The sequence below is a fragment of the Aquila chrysaetos genome, chromosome 2 (assembly GCF_900496995.4).
Source record: "Aquila chrysaetos chrysaetos chromosome 2, bAquChr1.4, whole genome shotgun sequence".
NCBI lineage: Eukaryota > Metazoa > Chordata > Aves > Accipitriformes > Accipitridae > Aquila > Aquila chrysaetos.
The window spans coordinates 20,769,385-20,790,193 of record NC_044005.1 but is presented as its reverse complement, the minus strand read 5'-3'; the positions used below and the strand labels follow the sequence as shown (position 1 = coordinate 20,790,193).

General features: G+C 35.4%; 1 protein-coding gene across 12 annotated transcripts in view; it reads right to left on the bottom strand.

Annotated features, from left to right (window-relative positions):
* The window catches only part of EML5 (EMAP like 5), a 120,516-nt gene that overhangs the window by 8,176 nt on the left and 91,531 nt on the right, over positions 1-20,809 (bottom strand). For 3 of the 12 annotated variants that reach the window (XM_030030146.1, XM_030030163.1, XM_030030182.1), the window contains 14 exons: positions 19,807-19,885; positions 18,589-18,718; positions 17,805-17,903; positions 15,656-15,676; positions 12,597-12,770; positions 10,944-11,152; positions 8,820-8,977; positions 6,341-6,455; positions 5,659-5,847; positions 5,286-5,458; positions 3,859-4,021; positions 2,828-2,931; positions 974-1,127; positions 90-190 (listed from right to left, as the gene is read on the bottom strand). In XM_030030146.1, the coding sequence (XP_029886006.1) occupies positions 90-190; positions 974-1,127; positions 2,828-2,931; positions 3,859-4,021; positions 5,286-5,458; positions 5,659-5,847; positions 6,341-6,455; positions 8,820-8,977; positions 10,944-11,152; positions 12,597-12,770; positions 15,656-15,676; positions 17,805-17,903; positions 18,589-18,718; positions 19,807-19,885 (1,869 nt within the window). Of the gene's footprint in view, positions 1-89; positions 191-973; positions 1,128-2,827; positions 2,932-3,858; positions 4,022-5,285; positions 5,459-5,658; positions 5,848-6,340; positions 6,456-8,819; positions 8,978-10,943; positions 11,153-12,596; positions 12,771-15,655; positions 15,677-17,804; positions 17,904-18,588; positions 18,719-19,806; positions 19,899-20,809 lie in introns of those variants that run through there. The other 9 variants (XM_030030172.1, XM_030030192.1, XR_005933647.1 and 6 more) reach the window with 7 other exon arrangements.

Genomic DNA, 20,809 nt, shown 5'->3' with positions numbered 1-20,809 from the left:
TGAAGACTCTGAACTTGAGCTTTATACTGTTACGGACTGTCCATGTCCACTGCTGTGTACTTTTTAACAATAATGGAAAGGATACATACCTGCAGTCATCCCCTCCAGCACTGACCACGTATCTATCTCCACTTGTAAATCGAATATTAGTTAAGTGGGCAGAGTGACCTAAAAATCGTTTGTGTTTTGCCTGAAAAAAACCCAAAAACCCAACAATAAAATGAGAGAGTCTAAATACTCTGTGTCCTAAATCAAACACGGCATACGTGTTTTTATCTACCTTTTTATTGCATCACGTATTTATATAATTTAGAATGTTACACAGGTTTTCAAATGTGAAAGATCTCCTGAAGGAGAACTACTATTGCGCTGTGATGCGGATTAAATTGTCACCAAATGAGACAGCACCTGCATATTGGGAACAATGCTCAAGCTAACACAATAAAATGAAATATATCTTGTCACATGATTAACCTGTAAATTTTGTGTAAAATTCCTAACACTGAAAAAAATTATTTTCATTGTGTGTAAGCAGTTTACACTGTGCAGTCCCAAATCCTGAAAATTAACTGTGCTAGTGTTAGCGAAAAATCCGTAAACTCTTCATCCATGGAAATACACAGATGGGACTAAAATTACCAGCTGTCTTCCTCATCTGTCAAATGGAGATTGGAGACGTGGATAAATAAAACTAAGGGCTTTGAGATTTTCAGTATGAAGGCACTATGCTAATGCAGACTGGCAGACAATATTAACACCTACAAGAGCTTATAGGAACAGCTATTAGACAAAATGGTAGAAAAACTTTGAGGTGAAGCATGCCTATGAGACTATAGAGCTAAAGTTACATAGATGCATTAAAAAGCTACAAATTTAGAGGAGAAAATATTTCCATCATACGTCTTCTACAGAAACAATACAAAACTATAATACCAACAGTACTTGTTGTAACAATGCAAAAACAAGTTCTTACAAATTTTTCAGGACATGGGAAGTCAAACAGTTTGACCATGCCAAAATCATCGCCTGTTACAAGATTGATTCCCGAGTGAGAGACACAGGCACAGTTTACATCAGCTTTTTCAGCATGCCTGGACCAGATTCCAATTACTTCATCCCCTAGAACACTGAAACAGAAGAGCAAAAGATTCTTTTGAAAACTACAGCAAAATAAATAGCATTAGGAAATTGTAAGCAGCTCTCATACTGTAACTGGTTTTATAAAAATGTAATTTTTACATTTTGTTCTTACACATACACATCTCATACAGGTTTTACTCTGTAATTAATTTTTGTATCATTCCATAATTGCTTCTGAAACTGATTCAGTAATATAATTCCCAAAATAACGTGGCCCATGACAACACTAAGAAGCAGAGGTAAAATCAATAGTACTAATATTGTCCAGTGAGGCATTTGTCAAAGAAGTGAATACAGAAAGGACAATTAAAAATAGAGTGTCACAGCATAAGCATTAGATGAATAAGTTTCAGCTTTTGGAAAATAAAATTTTGTGTGTTCTCATTATAACTATGTTTTGTTGATTCTGTAACATTTTCATATTAATTAGATGAAAAGTTTCCTTAAGTCCAGTGATGATCATTATAATCAGAGAGAGAAAAATGGTCTTAAACAGGAAACATAATTATCTTAAGATTCCAAACCAGACACTTATAGAAAATTTCCTTTGCAAAGCCTTGTGAAAAGTTACTTTCTATTCAGCTCTGCTTATAATGTATTTGCATACTTCCAAGAACGCACAGAAACACCTATTTGTTAATAGGTGAATGATTTGGAATGGTGAATTGGTGAATGATTTTTTTTTCTGTGATTCTTTCCCTCCAAATCACAGCACAGTACACTACATTCAAAAAGGAATGACTTACTTCAGACGTACTGAATTGGGTCAGAAAACACACGTTTCTTGTTTTTGTATCAAAGAGGTGACAAAAATGTATTACCCAAACAGAAAACAGAAAGCAAGCAAAATGAGTCTTTCAGAGCCCTCTGAAAAGGTCGTAGTTTTAGCCATGTCTTGCTGCAAATAGTCAGGATTATTATTGTTTAAAGTGGTTCATGTGTGGAAAATTTTCAAGCATTTATTCTCAATTTTTGTCTCAGGGTGCTAATCAGAGGACAACAATTGAAAGCAGGCAAAGGAGCCTGAAATAAGGCACAGGACATCAGATTTGCATAGAATATTAAATAAATCATTTAAATGTGAAATAAAAATAAAATATGGTATCATTCTTCACATAATGTCCAAGTCTATTTTGAATGAAATATAATAACTTTAAGGTATTTTAAAGTATTTTTGTATACCTTTTAATATGCAAATATTAATAGCAACTTTAATATACAGATACCATTAGTGTAGTACTGGAAATAAAACTTCAATTATCACAGTCTTGTGTTGTCTTTTCATGTTTTGATATGTTTTAATTTTCCCTGCACTCTTACCCCCAAATTGCTATTTTGAAGTAAATAGTGCAGTATTCCAGGTAATTTGCACAGTGCAATGAAAAACTACTGAGGCAGCTAGAGATATATCAAAGGAAACTAGAGACACACAGCAAATAGAAAGGCACACATTAGAGAGATCAGGTTTTGCTGGATGTCCTCACTGGTCAAACACCTCATGTTCTACTGAGGGAATCTGCTATGCACTGTCTTTTGCTGTACTGTACTCACCTGATCCATTGCCAGAGCAGATGGGTGTGTTAGAAGAAAATATCTGACTGAAGGGATGAAATACACTTTTAAACAGTAGGTGCTTCTCCTGGAAGTTACAAGTGTTTTAACAGGTGTAAATGTGTGAATCATTTACCTTGTCCAAGTAGCCCATGTTATTCTGTCAATCACAGCCTGGTCCACAAGCTGTTTTCCTGAAGGCACTTCATAGACTTGCCTCTTGTAAGACCCAGTAGAGACCTTTGAGATGACCACAGAGAATTTAGAATACATGAACTTGTTTGAAAAGATGAAAATACAATTCTAAAGCTTTGAAAAGCATTTTTGTGATAGTTTTCTTTTACTCTGTAAGTAACTTCGCTATTAATAAAACTTGCTCAATGAGTTGAAGATTCTCAAAATTCTATACAAGCATAAAGCAACAGTGAGAAAGCGATAGAAATCATAAATTTTAAAATGTCTGATTAATAAAAAAATAATTGAAACATCTCACATTCTGCACATATTAATTCTTTGTATATACTGTGTGTATTAGCATAAGTGTGTGTGTATAAATAAATAAGGCAAAATAAACTCGTATCTTTAAAACTGACACAAAGGTATTCCTCTCAGCCTGTAGATGTTGATTTGATAGTGGAAGAAGCTTATTCCTCCTCTCAGATGTGAACAAAATATAGAAAGTAAAGTATGCCTGCTTTATTTTGATTTTGATTTTAAGAAATGCCTTGAGCCCTGTGGCAGGGAGTTGTAACACCATGATTTTGGTGCTGCTCCACGAAGGCTAGCACTGAAACGACGCATAATGCTACTACTCTAGTCAGGGTTATGAAGAATTCACGGGTCCCTGGGGCTTACAGAATGACAGACTGTACTCATCCCTCTTCTAAGATAGCCCATCAGCATCACAGAGGTAAAAAGGCAGGGAGACACATTAAAGTGATTTTGAAATCTGTTTCTTGTTTCTATGCTTATTTCTGGTATTTAACATCCAGGGTAACTATTTTCGTCATCCACTTATCACTACAACAAAGTAACAGTCTAGTGACAGTAGCCTACTATTCCAACATTTCATTACAAAACTTAGCAGTTGTCAAAGCAGAATACCTGCAGAGTATCTATCATGAGTATGTTTTTCATTCAGTATCTTGAGCAATTAATGACTGATACCTGGAGATAACAGCTATCTGCAGAGAAGTCCATCTGGATCACAAAACTTGGGATATCTTTGCAATAGCTGACTCGATTTAATGTGGGACCCAAAGTCAGATCATAAAAATCCACTGCATTCTCACTGGAACCGACTGCTAAATAACGAGAATCTGGGCTAAACCTGAACAGATAAAAGGGTTTTATGAACACAGGTTGGCACTTGCAACAGATTCTAATATTTGCGAAGCAAGGGTAAATTTGCATTTCAAGTACCTGCTATCCAGAACCGAAGAGGGAGGCAGAGTATTTCATCTGCTAAGCAAAATAACTTTTGAAACAGAATTTTCAGGGAACGTATATGTAGAAGGTGGCAATAATTTTGGTACAGCTGTCACATATAAGTGAACTGGGAACGTATCTGGAATAACTGTTCATTATCTGATCTCATTACCATCTTAACGGTCTAACAACTTTGTGACATGCCCCTGATGACTTTAACGCTATACTTACAAGGCTACAAACTAGAAAAATGAAATGCTGTAAATAAAGAAAAGCCAGACCTTCTAGGTGAAATGTACTGAATAAAAAGATGTGAAATCAAACCTTTCATCTACCCAATGTATCTTTTGCACAGTGGTTTCTTTCCTCCAGTTTTCCTTTCTAGTCTTGAAACTCAGTAGCTTCCTGAGCTGAACAAATTCCTCACAGCCCCTTTTGTGTTACTAGGGAAGTTTCTTCATTTCTATGGTATCTGAGACATACCTTTGGACAGCTTTCTGATTCCAGCAACCCTCTAATCCCTAGGCAGGGCTCTCCTGCCTTCCTGCAGCAAGGTCCCTGTTTGCTCATATTTCTCCCACTCATCCTACTTTGCTCTCCAGAAGCTTCCCTTAGCCAATCATGATCAATTTATCTCACAGAAGGAACAGTCTTGTCCTCCCCTCAGGGAACAGAAGCAAAATTTTACTTCTGCTAACTCCTTTCTAACAAAACACAACAAAGAGCAAACTGACAGGCAGGCATTTCCTTGTCTCACAATCCAGTTTGTAAACTTCTGATCTCATTTTACCTCCTACATATCATCTCACCCTGCTCTTTTTCACACCTTCTCAGCTGCCTCCTGATTAGGATGGTCTCTTCCTATTGTCCATTTACTTCCCCATTCACCTTTCATTTTAACTAATCCTTGGCAATATCATCTGACACTCGCCCTATGGTACTGCCTGGTTTTTGACTGATCGCTATCTCTTATCTTCATGTACCTCCTCCTTCCTTTTTATTCTTGGTATCAGAGTAATCACACAAGCTCCACAATTCACTCATTGATTCCAGCTCTCTGAATTATCATTGCAATGCTCCTCAGAACATAAAATTGTATTTTTAAAAATCAAAATAATACATATTTCTATAATACTACAATAGACAAAGGCATTATATTTTCTGACCTGATATCCTGAATCGCTGATCTTCTGTCCCTTTTTTTCCCCCAAATTTTTAGAGAGGTCACAAGCAAGATAATAAATTCTCCATTTTTCATGCCAATAGCTACCATATCACCTTCTGGGCTGTAACAAACAGTACGAGCTGCGTGTCCTAAGCTGACTTTGTTCAGCATCTTCTGTGAAGAAATAAAAACCCGGAAGAGTAAATGTTTCTATTTGTTCATATTTCAAAAGTACCTTATGCTAACAGTTTGCCACTATCAGATAGATTATTCTCAGAATACATTAAAAAACAAGTTTCAAGTCCTCACTACCACCACAAGTCTAGGATTTTAAATTTTTTTTCCCTAAACAACAACTATTCTCCAAAACCTACCTTTTCAGCAATATCCCAGAGTCTTACTGTGCCATCTTCTGCAGCAGAAAGGAAAAAATCTCTGGTAGGATGCGTTGCTAGGCCCCAGATTGGTCCATCCATATGACCATTAATTAGAATGTTACATGCAGCATTTTTCTCTCCAACTTCGATTATTTCAGCATTTCTTGTCCCAACAAGAATCTTCCCCTTGAACAACAGTGAAAGAATTATCTCTGATATAATACATAAACTACTTATGATGAACAGTAATAAAGATACAATCCAAAGCTATAGTTCTGTCAAGAAGGTTTGCTGAAATCAAATAATCAAATAGACAAAGATAATTTAGCTTTCAAACTCCTCTGATTTATTAAAGTACAAAGCTGTATATAAATCATGATGTTAGTTGAGTTATTGCTTTTAAGTCAGTTATTTGAAGTGTGAAAAGAAAATAGAAGACAAATCCTTAGTTAGTCTTTAATAAAAATATATACAGAATATTATCCTAAGTAAGGCTAAGATCTCCCAAAGTAGGGGGGTTTTTTTCTGCTGTAAAATCAGTTGTAGACACCTTCTAGCTCAACCTTTAATTTCAAATACTAATGATAAGAGAAGGAGGAAGCAATTTATCATATTTTTAATGTTACAGATCAATCCACAAATTATAAGCTTTATTTTAAAGACACGATGCTTTCTTTACCTTGCCTCTACAAACTGAGCGAACACAGTCCGTCATTTGTCCTGTCTCTAGTCTGAAGGCACGACATCGTTTCAGCTCCTGATCCCATAGCTTAACTGCTCCTCCTTCCTTTGAACTATGAAGAAATCAGGAACAACCATGAGCATAATGGCTGGCATAAAAAAGACAATTAATGTATGAAAGAACTATATTATTTAATGTAATGTATTGTAAACGAGGCATTTTAGTATGTTCTAAATCATTAAAGATTCCATTTGTTTTTACTGAACAGGTGATGTTAATATGCTGAGTCTCCTAGGTAAGCAAGAAATACTGATTCAAAGTCCTCCTTGTACTACTTTACAGAACAAGTTGAAAGATAGTCGCTGCTAAGCTTAGTCTGAATTAGCAGCTCTTAGGGAATCTGTCTAGTCAAAGGAACAGTTAAGTGTGTATTAAGACAGGCAGAGATTATAAAAATATAGTTGATGGAAACAGGAAAGATATGTATTTTACTACTGTGAAATAAATGACAAGATTTTAACTTTTGTGAAAATTTCACTATTTTCACTGCTGTGAAAAAAATGACAAAAATACAGGAGAAAAATCACACAATGTGAATTGCGCAAGATACCCAACTAATAAGTATTAACCATGAAAGCACTAAGTACTTCTCACTCACTTTCAAGAGAACTAGTATTTCAGTAAAAACACATTGAAATTAAAAAAGTTTCTATAAAGGAGATAATGTTTAATGAAACAGTTATAAATCTGGCATTTCCAGTTGAGCTGGGACATGTTTTGTCTGTCTTCGAAGAGAAAAGAATCTCCCCCAACAGAAAAGAAAATATAGCGTTCCACAATATTGAGCTGCCAGTGTTACAACTTTGTTTACTGAACGAGCCCTGACAAAGAACTCCAGAAAGTTTAATCACAACTACTGCTTTTGTACTATTATTACGAAAAGAATTACTAAAAGAATTTATAATGAATTATAAATTGCTAGTCCTTGCAATGCAATATCCTTTGCTTCCCAATAGCACTGTTTTGACATATGACTGGTCATCATACTCAGCAAAAAGATTTTATCAAAAGAGGCTGGGGAATTGCCATTAAGAATGCCAAGGCAGAAGCAGACATGCAATTTTCCTAACTGTAGAATTTGTTTTGTATACTTGAAATACTCCATTTTCCCACAGGAGATGAATTATTGTTTCTTTCTGTTATTCATTACTATTTCTTTCACATCAAATACTGATTATTTAGAGGCTCTGAAGCTAAGTGGTAGAGAGAACATTCTCCAAATAAAATCACATTGATGTTTTATAAATACTAGAAGAAAATATTTCAAGCACAGGCATAAGTAAGTTTTCATCTGGGTCTGAATATCAACCAGGATCTTTAAGGACTATTTAAGGAAAAGGTAGCAAGTGGCCTGTGTCCTGCAAAATGGGGCACTATCATGCCATCAGATGGACTGTATTACAGCTGAAGCACTTTATTTTCTTTTATCATTAACAAGGTGCTAAGAAAAAATTAAAATGCTTGAAGAGATATTTTGCTTAAAACCGCAGAAACAAAGGATGTTGCTGTACCTTCGATTTGAGAGAAGACAGTTTGCCTCTGCCATCATAACTAAACAGATCCTTCCTTTAAAAGAAGCTGTGCATTATGCTGTTTAATATTTTTCATTCATTTATTTAATCACAATTGTGCAAATTACTTGGATTAACAACCTCAGTTCAACTTCAGAAAAAGAAGTAACCCACCAAGGACTAGGTAATTTTTTTAATGCTTAAAGCTGTATTTCAAACTAAATGTTTTTGCCTTCTCTCAAAAGTAATACTGTTGTGATAAGTACCATGGAACCATTTAATAACATGACAAGGTGATTTCAAGGCCACTTTTGACTATAATACTTCAGCCTTTCCAGCTTAAGGAGGGAAGACTGTATCATCTCTTTGATAATTGTGTATTTGTACTTGGAGAAACATTACCTGACTGATGTAATGCAGTATAATTGATAATGCAATATAATTGTTAATTAATTCACATAATTTATTTTACACTTGCCTATTATTTTTAACCAAAATAATGCAAAGTCATCATAAAATGCCTGAAGAAGCTTGCATGTGTGCTTTAGAAGGATGACTGTTATCTAGAAGTTAAAATTCTGAAGAACTACTTGTACAGCGTTTAGATTCTGATTCATCCCCCTTGACTTTAGGTACTTAAGCACAGCACCCAGGTCAGGATCCTAGCGACTCTAGGCTTTCTCTCTCTTACAATCAATGGAAAAAAATAGGTACTTGAAGCTCACGTGGGCTTACCTGCACTTTGGAGGTGGTGGCTACTTTTTTTCCTACCGCCTATTGAGGGATCTGAAAGTGACTACTCTTCTAGCTTTGATGTCGCAGCTGCCTAGTGTTAAATGGGATGAATCCAAACCATTTTTAAAGAATACAAGTGCATGCAGAAAAAAGAAAAAAAGATGACTCACGGCCTTTCTTTGCCTCCTGTAACAATCAAACCATCTCTTAATGTGGTATACATTGTGAAAACAGGTCCATTGTGAGCTTTGGCCACAATTCGTATCAACACGTGATCTTTCCAAACACAAACATCTCCACTGATAGTACCTGTAAATGTCAAGTTATTCTGAAAAGGGGAAAAATATACTCATCATCTGATTCTGAGTAAGGCAGGAAGAAAAACATTCAGAAATAAAGATCATTGCTATTTGCATTTAGGCTAGATTGCTTTTATTTGCTGCTGTAGAAGAGCAAATTGTGGAAGGTGTAATAAGAACCTGTAGGGACAAAACAATGAGCTACTATATTCTTTCTTGAAGTCTGTAACATGCTTTCTTGTAGCTAACAGGCTCTGCACTGCAAGATGAAATGCAATGACTTAGGCTTCAGCCATAGGGTTATCTATGTTTTCAGCCTATCAGGTGTGCAAACTGTGGTAAAAAAGTAGAAAACGAAGAACAGTTTTGACATGTCACACAAATGGGCAATTTGCACCCCCTTGCTATATACATTATGCTTGCAGTCATTTTTGTTGTTAGGTGAAGGTACTCACTGGATTACAGTAACCATTAGTTTATGAAGAAAACAGTTTGACTTAACTGAGAACTAAAAGCTGCCTGTTCTTCTTTACTTCTGCTTCCTGTTTTTGAAAGGCAATAAGAATACATTTAATTACCTCTGAAATTTAAGGGCAATTTATTAGGATACACTTAAAACCATCAAGAACTGGTTATTGCGCAAAACTGTTTTAGTAACTTACGTGAAGAATCCTCAAATTCAAAATCATGTGTAGTATTTTAAGAGTACCAGTATGCTTGTGTAGATTTGGCAAGAACATTTTCCTTGACTGAGGTGGGTTGATGTTCTACATCCTTTTTTAAGGGGTGTATGGGGGGGTGCCCTAATAAATGAGCGAATAAAAGAGGACTGGAAATGAACTTGGGAGCAGATCCCCTGACCATCCTCACAGCATAACTGTTCTGTTGTTTCCAACTCCTGTTTAGCAGCACCTAAACTAGCTCCTTCTGAGACAAAATCAAGGAAGAAAAGCACTCCCAGAACTGCTCCCTACAGGAAGTATGGAGAACACACCACGTTTGACTTCATTGAGTTTGCACAGCTTTTTACAAAACCCCTGCAAGCTTTGCATCCTCGTAACCTCATACCATACTCCAGGACACTCAGTATACAGCCTGATCTTCACGCTAAGAATCTGCCCCGAAAGTTCACAGAGGTTTCCCAAACCCCAGACTAATGCCTGGGCTGTGCATCTCTAACAGTTATCATTTGAAAAATACCTTGTTGCTTTGTAGGACTCTTTCTTAAATGAGAGGTAGCAGAGAGAGAGAGACCACTCTGGAAAACAGATAGTCTCATGAAAAATGAAACCACAAGCCAGTTACAGTTTCAAAAATCAAAATCAACAGTACAAATTCTGTCTGGACCCAACAGGCAGATCAGCAAGCAGGACTGTAACACACACAATAAAAGAGAAGCACCACTTCACAAAAGAAATCTATGGCTATCTGCCCAGCTGAAGAGATGAGTGCTGCTCATACAGAGCAACTCCTGAAATGGCAAAGCTGTGGAACTTAGCAACAAGGCCTGCATCTGTCAAAAAAACCCCAAAGCAAAACAAAACTCTACTGCGGTCATCTAACAGTCATAGATGTTAATGAATGCCCCAAGACAATGCTGCTCTCACGTCACCCATAAGTAGTAATCCATACGAATTATAACACAATCACCCCCAGGTGGGCAAAAAATTCACCTCATTTCTACTGTTTGGTTCCTGCAGGCTAGCCAGCTTTGTTTTACCTGGATTAAATACCAAGCAGCGTATTATCAGTCCAAAGCACCTATGTTTGTTTCTTTTGAAAACATACAAATCCATAATCTTTTTTCTTTTCTGTAAAGAAAGCTGGTATTAGTTTTAACTAGCAGGCGAGTATTAGAAACAATAAACTAAGTTTAATAAAACAACTGACATACTCATTAGCAGGTTAGAAAAGTCTCATGGAACTGAATAAAGGCAGAAGGGTAAAAGAATCTTTGTTTGTATGCATTTTAAAAGAGTTTGTTAAGGTACGTACCGCTCCAAAAGCTACAGATAGCATCGTTTGCATTCGGGCATCTTCTATGGAGCTCAGCAACCCTTTTTTACTGAGAAGAGCTCTTCCAGCCAGAGTCCAGAACCTCACGTGTTTTACTCCCACAGAAACAAACTGGGTATCTGAATCTGGTCTGAATTCTGCTACAAATATACGCTGGTTATGACCAGCTCGGCTGGCAATTTTGGCACCTGGCAGAAAGAAAATGGACATTTTGAATTTGCTGAGAAAAATAAACATTTATGGTTAAAAAAAAATTAAAATTATGGAGAATGATGAGTCATCGAAGACCACACAGGTTGGGAAGAAAAGCACATACTGCTCCTAAATTAAAGCTAAATCAAGAAGCAGATAAAAATAATTTAGTAAGATCCAGTAGCAAAGTGTAGCACCTAATGAAGGTGTCATCTACTTACAATTTTCAATTTCCTCAGGAGTATAAAAAAGTTAGGAGATCATATCCAAGTAAGTTTCCATCTCCTCTTAAATTCCTACAACTCTGAAAATCCCAAACTTGGGACAAACTACAAGAGACTAATGAATGACTTATCTGCAAATTTCGTCCAAAGTTAGAAAACTTCTTTCCGCAGAAAATGCAGAAACTGACTTGTTACATATGGTCTTAGATTCAAAGGTAATGCTTTCCCAGTCTCTTCAGGGGTGTTAAAATCAGACATTTTGACCCACATGAAGATTCCTTGATCCGGATCCTTAGCTGCCATGTTGAATCTGTATCAACTCTTACGAATGAGCACAGGCACGTTCTGACTGAAACAGCAGTGAATTGCTACATGGGCTTTTACCACACATCCTTCATACTACCTAAGATTGTACAAATACACATTTGATATTGCGTCCAGCTCCACAAGATCTAGCAAACAAGCCGTGAAGGATCACTTTTTATTAATTTGATAGCTGATCTTTAAACTTCTGAGAGATACTAGTTGATCAACAGAAATGTCCAAAGAGAGAGAAAATAAAGCCCTAAGACTAGAGAATCAGTTTCATAATCTGGGCATGGCTTTGCCAGACAGGAAGGAGATGAGGAAAGGACCTGACCAAATTGCTTTAGCCTAAATCCTGAACTCGGATGAAAGCCAATCTGAAAACATGTAGTATAGCTTAAGATACCAATTACAGAGCTGCATGAAGGAGCTGTACTGGCATCACATTTCTACAATTTGCCATTTTTGCGGGATAATTTTAGGCATACAACAACCTAGTCAGTAATCAGACTTTAGAGAAAAATAAGAACAGAGAAGAATAGAAGATTTCTTCTGGGAGCAAAAAGATTTTATAAAGTTTTTACCAAGCAGCAAAGAAATGACTGAAAAAAAAAAAGAATGAAGACTAAGATTTTCTTTAATTATTCTAACTGGAAATCAGTGAATTATCTTGATCTTTACACAACAGTTCCAAAAGAGATATATTTAGTTACCACCTACCTAGTTACTAGATAGGTACTAGTATGCATAATTACATTTATTTTACCTCTTCTTGTATAGTGCACAGTGCACAGTTTTTATTGTAATAATTTTCCATCTGCTGATATTTTTATGTTACAATTGGTCTTGACTCAAGCCAACATACCTCTAACAATATAAACACATTCTACAAAACCAATCACTTTCCTACCTTCCTGCCACTTCCAAATGGTAATGGTATGTTCGGGATCCAGCCCTATGGAGAGCAGCAGTTTGCCAGTGGCACTGAAACTGACTGAGCAAACGCCCTTTGAATGGTAGCACCGCAGTACTGACAGTGTCTGTTTGTTCATTGCATCCCACACATGAATAGAAGGAGCTGTAGCTACACAAATACAAAAATATGTAATTAGTATACATTTTGAAAATGTCTAATGATTTGCTTATTGAAGCAGTTAATATTTTTTAATAGGACAAATAAAACTGTTCTGGTCAGACAGGAAAAAAAAAGAAAGAAAAGAAAGGAGATTTTGGCCTCCCTTTGGAAACCAATTTACAGCAAACAGGATCATTAAGCAGGACTAAGAAGTTGGCCTTATTACACTACTGGAGATGAAAACTTTGCTTAACTTGTTACTGGACTTCTGAAGCACAGCAGCAGCTCTGAAAGCAAGCTGTCTTCTCTTGTTTTTCTCCTAGTAAAACTTAGCTCAGCATGCTAACTCAAAAACCTTCATAAATATTGAGTAGATCATCAAGAATGTAATCTCTACCTGGGGCTTTTGGACAAGTGATAGCTGCAGATAAATTAGTTTACAGTGCAAGGCCAAAATCTCCTTTTCTACAAAATGGCCATCTGTCTGAAACGCATGCTCTCTTAGGAAAGCATCAGCTGAATAATCAGCTTGCTTACTGATGTAGAAGAACTAGGGTATTTAATTTAGTTTGCATTGTTTAGACTGCAAGCTCTTTGCAGTAAGAATGGTCTTCCCATGCTACTAATGTATGTGATTATTTCTATTATGATGACAGCTAGTTTTTTTCCAAATGCAATGCCTTCTCCAAAGATCTTGCAATCCGTGTATAGTTTGCAATCTCTGAATACCACCTAGGGCATTTCCAGGACAGTAAGATTCTCCCTCAAACTTCCTTACTTCTGCTCTCTAGTAAATCTGACTGCAGAGTCTGGAGGTTACTGGTTGTTGTCATAGACCCAGATTCCCATAAACTGAATTCTATTTCCGCTCCATGCTTTGTGTTTCTAATCAGCTAAATCTAGTCCCTCAAAGGCGCACATATGATGGGACACAGTAGGCACAGGGACCTAGGTAAAATTTTAGCCACGTGAAACCAAGTATTTGATCACAATCCCACAGCTGTTCCAAAACAGTCTTTAGAACAGTCTTCCTAATTTCATTTCTTTCCCATTGGAATTTCCTCTCATGGCACCAACATGCTGTTATCGTCACCTTTTGAGAGGCACTAAAGCATACTATAGACATGCCATTAAAACAAAAAGGGCAGCAGTTGGCAACAACTGGCATGTGTCAAAATTTTCAGCAAACTCCTTCCTGTCCTTATGGAAAATTGAGGGAAGGGTAAGCTTTATTATGGTTCTGAACTGTGTTTTCCACTTCAGCACCGCCCTTGGTAAAACTCTATTGCCCTTGACCTGCGTACCTCCCCTATAACCTTGGTCAAAATTTTTCTTTTGGGTAGCAGACAGAAACTTTCACCTAGATTTCATGAATAAGAACTGACAAAATCTTTCAGAGCAAGATTTGCAGGACAGAGAACGCGGACTCTTGAGTCCTCCTACTTGACGGTGTTCTTCTGAAAGTCTCTGTCCTGACATTGCGTCCTGCTTGTGGAGTACTCCAGCTGCTCAACATCTGCTCTCGCAAGAGAGATTTTCTAAGGTGTCATCTCCTTTTGGGAGAAGATAGATAAAGCTACCATGGGCTGGCAGGACAAAAATATCTTCAGTAAGATGAAGCGAATCTATACCAAGTCGTTATGAAACTTAATTTGCCATTCCATCCTATTACAAACATTACTCCTTCAAGAACCCCTGCATCACTGTAGACAACAGAAAATTGGAACTAGAAAAGCAGAAGTTGTCAGTAAAAAAGGTGCCAAATAGCCATCAATAAATTTTAAGTGAAACTATGCAACTTTCTAATGAAGGCAGGCAGCAGGTTGGATTCCAGACTAATGGTTCCACAAAGAAGAAAAAAGTAAGAGTGCTGGTTTCGGGAAGTGACAACAGAATTTAGTAATATACACAAGCTCAAACTAAAGTCGCAGTAGGAAGAAGGCAAGTGAGAGAGGGAAAGTCTCCAGGCATTATATGTAGGGCTAGAGATGTTCTTTCATATAAACAATTGTATCATCACTGCTTCTTTTATACAGTTTAAAAGTGTTGGAAAAGGTACCTATATTCTTCCTCCCATCCTTAGAGCAAGCACAATTTGGCATATTTAAAGTCAACACACATGAAAAATGCCATTGTACATTTGTTCTTCACAGAACAAGCTTTAGATCCACATGAAGATTATTATACTTTCTAGGTACACACGAACACACATTTATGCATCTCTGAAGATGTGTCACAAGACAATTATGGCTGCTCAACAATGAACTCACTCACACATGATAGTGATGAATTTTTAAGACTACAGTTGAAAAAACAATGTATTAATAAAAAATAGCTCAGTCAAGACTGTCAAACTATCAAAGACCCAAAATGATACAGAAAAAATTAAACTGACATCATAACAAGCATTTTGGATCAGTGGTAATAACTGCATGACAATCATACATAAATGTGAAAGGTGATTAGTTTTTTCACTCAGTCACCTAGGCCTCCTCAATGGAATTTACTTTAGAAATGCATATTTAAAATTATACTCAATTGAGTATCTAAAACAAATGTTAATTGTCAGCCCCAACGTGTCTATAAAACCTGCAAGCACACATAGGAATGCTACAGTAGCAGTATGTATTAGAACTCACTAATCACTGGGCATCAAGAAGTGAATATGTTACAACAAAAGTAGTTTTTAAAGTGCGTTCTAACATTTTAATTGTTTCTATATTTACAGTTTGCTGAGCTGTTGTGGTTTATATTCATTGCTGACAGTAATATGATTGATACAGGGTTTTACTAAACCAAAAATGAATTCACGTCACTTATAGCTCTATAAAGCTGTAGACGGCTACTATATAGGCTAACTACACCTGAAGATGTTAAAATTTTATTTCCCTTACCTGACATATCTGCTGAGTCTCCTGTAATGGAAAAGCAGCAGAAAAATAATTAGACCAGAAATAAGATTAAGTGCTAAAGAAAATATATGCCACATTTAGTGTAATTTCTTAACACACACCTTGATGTCATCTCTTTGCATTGCAGCAGCACCAGTACTGCTTTTAGTGTTAAAGATGAACAATTACTCATAAAAGGCGGTCACATCAGAAATAAAAATTCATAGAATGAATATATTTTGATTTCCATTTTGAGTTACAACACAAAAATCTAGTTTTGCTATATGTTAGGTCTCTCTCTGCCAAACTAAATAAAAAACATATTTTACATGTTACTGATATTTTAACAAATTTAGTGAAAAAAATGCGGATTGCTATTCTGCTAAGTAGTATGTTTGAGTCTGATCTTGACAAGTGGCAAATACACCCAATATTCTTCTATAGGAGCATTAAGAAATCAGGATTATAAAGGTTCAGGTACTGGGAAGTATTACCCTTACTTTAACATTTCTGGGAAGTAAGACTCTGCATAACAGCACTGCATTTTAAAAATACCTGAAATAATGTTTCTGTAAATATTTTGAGGATTTAAATCATGATGGTAAAGCTATGTTTGTGCCAGTCATATCAGTAAGAAAAGCAGCAGCAGTTAAGTATGTTCTTTATGGAGTATGCACCCCTTAGCATCTGTTCAGAATCTAAAAACAAGCGTTGTTTGAAGATATTTTGCTTCCAGCTCATTTTTCTGATTTAATTCTCTCCTTTAAAACATGTTTTGTAGTTTAATTTTTAAGTGTCATCTGCTCCTGATTTGTATGCCTTATCCACATCACAAAACAGTTAAAATTGTTCTACTGCTAGGTCATGTATAAACGATACTGAAATAAAATAGCACTAAGGGTCTTGTGTTTCTTCTTCAGTAAGACAAACACTGAAGAAAATCCATGCAAAGAACAAATTTTCAGATTATGCCTATATTCTTCCCGTATATTCTATCATATGGAAAGGCAATCAGGGACAGATTAAGAAATACACTGAAAAAGCAAATTCCTAAAGACAATAAAAGGTCTGAAATCCCTGCAAATGTTCTTTGCAATCAAAGCATAGGCAAAAATCTGCTGGTAAGTTTTTTCATTTAAATAATTTCTATTAATGATTTCTTTAAATTGATGTGAGGCAAGAAGCCCACCAAGAAATGAAGCTATTTTAGCCAAGCACTTACTACTATCCATGAGTCAATTTTAATGAGACACGCACCTAAAAATCCAAAAGACGGAGGGAAGCAGGTAATAAACTCTGACAAACTGACCATATTTAGATGAAAGTTCTAAAACAAACCTACAGGGAAAAAAAAGCTATTCTGGCTAAAATAAACAAAGGGGTTTTTTATTCTATGCACTAAGGAAAACAATGTGGTTTTGAATCTGCTGAGAAACAATCAAAGGTATGAAAACTGCAATTGGGCTGTAGGACTACAAAAATTATACTCTTCTGCAAAATTTAGAAACAGCAGTATTAGTTCAGCTATGCAGATGCACAGTGGGTTTTTTCTTTTCTTTTTTTTTAATTAACCTGGTTAGTTCATAGATCCAATTTTAGTGTTACTATGAAACATATATTTTCCCCTTAAATCTAAATTTATCTGTAGGGAAACACCATTAGGGTTTTGGTTCTGCCTAGAATATTACAACTATGTATTATCAAAACACCAGGTAGGTATTATAAATCTGCCTGATGAGATAAAACCTACATGAAGTGACATCTATTTTAAGAATTCTGGGTTTAGTCCATATAGAAATGAAGGATAGCTCAATTAAGCTTCTTTGGAAGGGCTATGACTCTTTGGAAAGCCTAACAAGGCTGATAGTTAAATAAAACCAGACTAATTTCATGGGGCTTAAGATTTCTAAAAAAATATTTTTGATAACACTCCAAATGAAAGATAAGCTTAATCTTCTTCCATGCCTCAATGTTTTTTTGTTCAACTTTATTAAATTACACTCAAAGAAACATATAAAGAGGACAGGTAACTGAGTAACACTCATACAAACGGAGATAGCATAATCAAGTATTTTTGTGATTTATCATGAACTCACAAAGCCCTAATTGCATGCTTTTATGTTAATTTCTTTTTACAAAAATACAAACATACCTACTTGGCCAGTTGCCACTATGTTGGTAAACTTGGGGTGCTGATTTACAGTGAGGCACAAAATATCATCATTGTGTTCCTGGTAAAAAGACTGAGAGCCTAAAAAAAAAAAAAAAAAAAAAGTCCCACTTTAATTAAAACATTTATACACACATAGACATGGTTAATGTTTGAAAATTTTGTAATATTTGTTAGAAAACAGCATTATGGTGATGTTGCAGTTTGGAGCTTAAAACCAGGAAACAGAAACTCCTAATTTTTTTCTCTATTTTAACAAATAGCACCCAATAACTCCAAACTATTCCCTCAAGTTTTCTACATCAAGTTGCTTAAATATCACAGAAACGAATGGCATTGTGTTACTCTTTAAAAGGTCTAAGTTATTTAAACTAAATTGATTATTGGGAATGAATGTATGTGATATGGAGGACTGAAAAGTAAACCAAATGAAAAATAATTAACTTAGTCTTAGAAGAAACTTTAAACTACGACCTCATTGTTCAGTTGTTTTAGTTTCTGTGATCATTTTAACAAGCAAATTTCAGAAAGCTAATACCAAAATAATCAAATCTTTACTTCCTTCAAAATTCAGTCACCAGAAACATTTCAATATATTTAGTTTGCTTATGCAGCTATTATGAATCATCTCTACAGAATGAATTTTCAGCAACAGATAATAATTTTTCCATATACTAGTATAAGATTTAAAGCATACCAGTAACTTCATAAACTGTAACTCCATGTGTGTGAAGAAACATTTTTCCTCAAGTGGGTTTTCTCCTACCTGTTGCCACATTATACAAGATCCCAACAGATGCAGTATGATATATTACATCAGCACCATCATTCAAATAGTGCACATTGTTTCTGCAGTCCTTGCCTCGGTAGCCGAATACCAGCTCCAAAATTAGGTCCTAAAAAGATATTTACATCTATTAGATACTCAAAACCTTATAGCGATTATGAACTTTAAAATGTTTTCCAGGATTTTATTTTTCAAATATGTTCTTATGCAGTAAAGGAAAAAGAGTTTAACGATGTCTCAAACCAACAGAAACTGAGATCCTGCCTTCCCTGTCAGCTTACATTGCTGCTCATTCTTGTCGTACACAGTCATATCATCCTATGATCTCTGTTTGGTGGATGCTGTAGAATATTTATATGTGCATACACACACGTGTATATACACAGAAAGAGATACTCATACTCATTCGTATAAATAAATAAATTACAGTGAGCCAAGAAGAACACAGCTCTTTTGATGCAGAAGATACTAAGAAACAAAGAATGACAAACACTGGTCCACAATTTAATTCCAGCTGGCAATTAAGAAAGCTGAATTATAGCCTAAAACTTCAAGAACACTGATGGCAAAAGGCTGTTTATTATGCTACACCAATTATTTTTGTTCATGTTGTAGAAAATATTTCAGTTGATACGAAGAACTGCATTTCTGAAGGTGAGATGAAATTTCCACTTCAGATTGAGTAATTTATTTGCATTGGCCACATAATGGAAAAAAAAAAAAAAAAAAAAAACCAAAAAAAAGCCTGAGCTAAAGGCATCATTAATAGATTTTTAAAAAATTATTTTATTTTTAAAAATGTTAACAATGATGAATTTTAAATGAAGTTTTAAAATAAATTTAAAAAAACTTTGCAGTAAAAGATGCTTAGTTTTATTAGCAATAATAAACCCATTAACAATCCAATTATCTAAACAGGACATACTTCTTTCTATGCAGTGCATTTAAAAATTTTATTGTTACTAAGAATTAAGTTGTGCTCCATTTCATTTGCAAGAAAAAGTAATATCAGGCTTTTTTAGATTGACAAAAAAAGTTCTCTCACACTTTTTTTGCTGTTTATTCACTATTCAATATTTCCATCTTTAATACATTTAAAATGAAACAATCATTTAGTGTGTCCACAAATGTGTCGACTTCTGGCAAAAAAAAAATCCTAAAAGGAGAGGAAGAGGAAGTGATCAATGTTTTTCTTACCTCTATAGGTCTCTTTTTTTTCCCAACATTATTTGTCTGAAGTTTCTCCGGCTGTGGCAATGCCCTACTAACTGGTGGTCTGAAATAAAGAACTGTGAATAAGAGAAGGCTGTCCGTCACCCATTCCATACTAACACAGTACCTTCCAACCTGCTACTGCATATGGAAAACTTATAGCCCTATCCTACTTAACTGATATTTATATTAATCTTTTAAAAAATACCTCTGTCAAAGGAAAAAAACCCCACACCTTTGTTTAACATGCTAGGTTTTCTGACAATTCTTCAACAATCCATGAGGTTAATGCAAAAGCTTGTTTTACAATGTATGACCACTGATATAATATTCTTAGCTTTTTCATGCTATATTCTTAAGGTACTTCAATCTTCTCTGTAGCAATTTTTATTGGATAAACTTTAAAGGCTTACCTGATTAATTTAAATACTTAAGAGAGTCATTCCTGTTCCCACATGGCTTCAGTAGGCCCTAGCTTTTCCTATTTTTGTAATAGTTTGTAGAGAACTCCAGCTACATTTGCGCATTTGCTCTTATATCAACAGAAACAAGTTAATGATCAGTGCTTAGTTGGATGTAACCATCACCATGCAAATGCATGAGTATCAGCCATAACTTATGTTCCACTGTTCTGAATAGTGTAGATTTAATTAAGAAATCTCAATTAGATATATTTGATAAACATCTGTAACATATCTTTCAGATTATGTTCAACTGTTCATATACAAAGAAACATACAAACAAATAAGTCCTATTTATCAAAATCATGCAGTTATTTCTAGTAATTTGCAGGAGCATTTGTTATTGACTCTATATATACAGCACATGTGGCCATGAAAAGAAACCTGTAAGTTTGACCCTTAAGAGGAACAGCTTATTTAAAAATAAATTCTATGTAACAATTAAATCAAATCCAGATGATTTAATCCAGTAGGCAGTGTGGCAAACTAATACCACACAAAGCAACAGGTCAGTTCTCTTTCATATT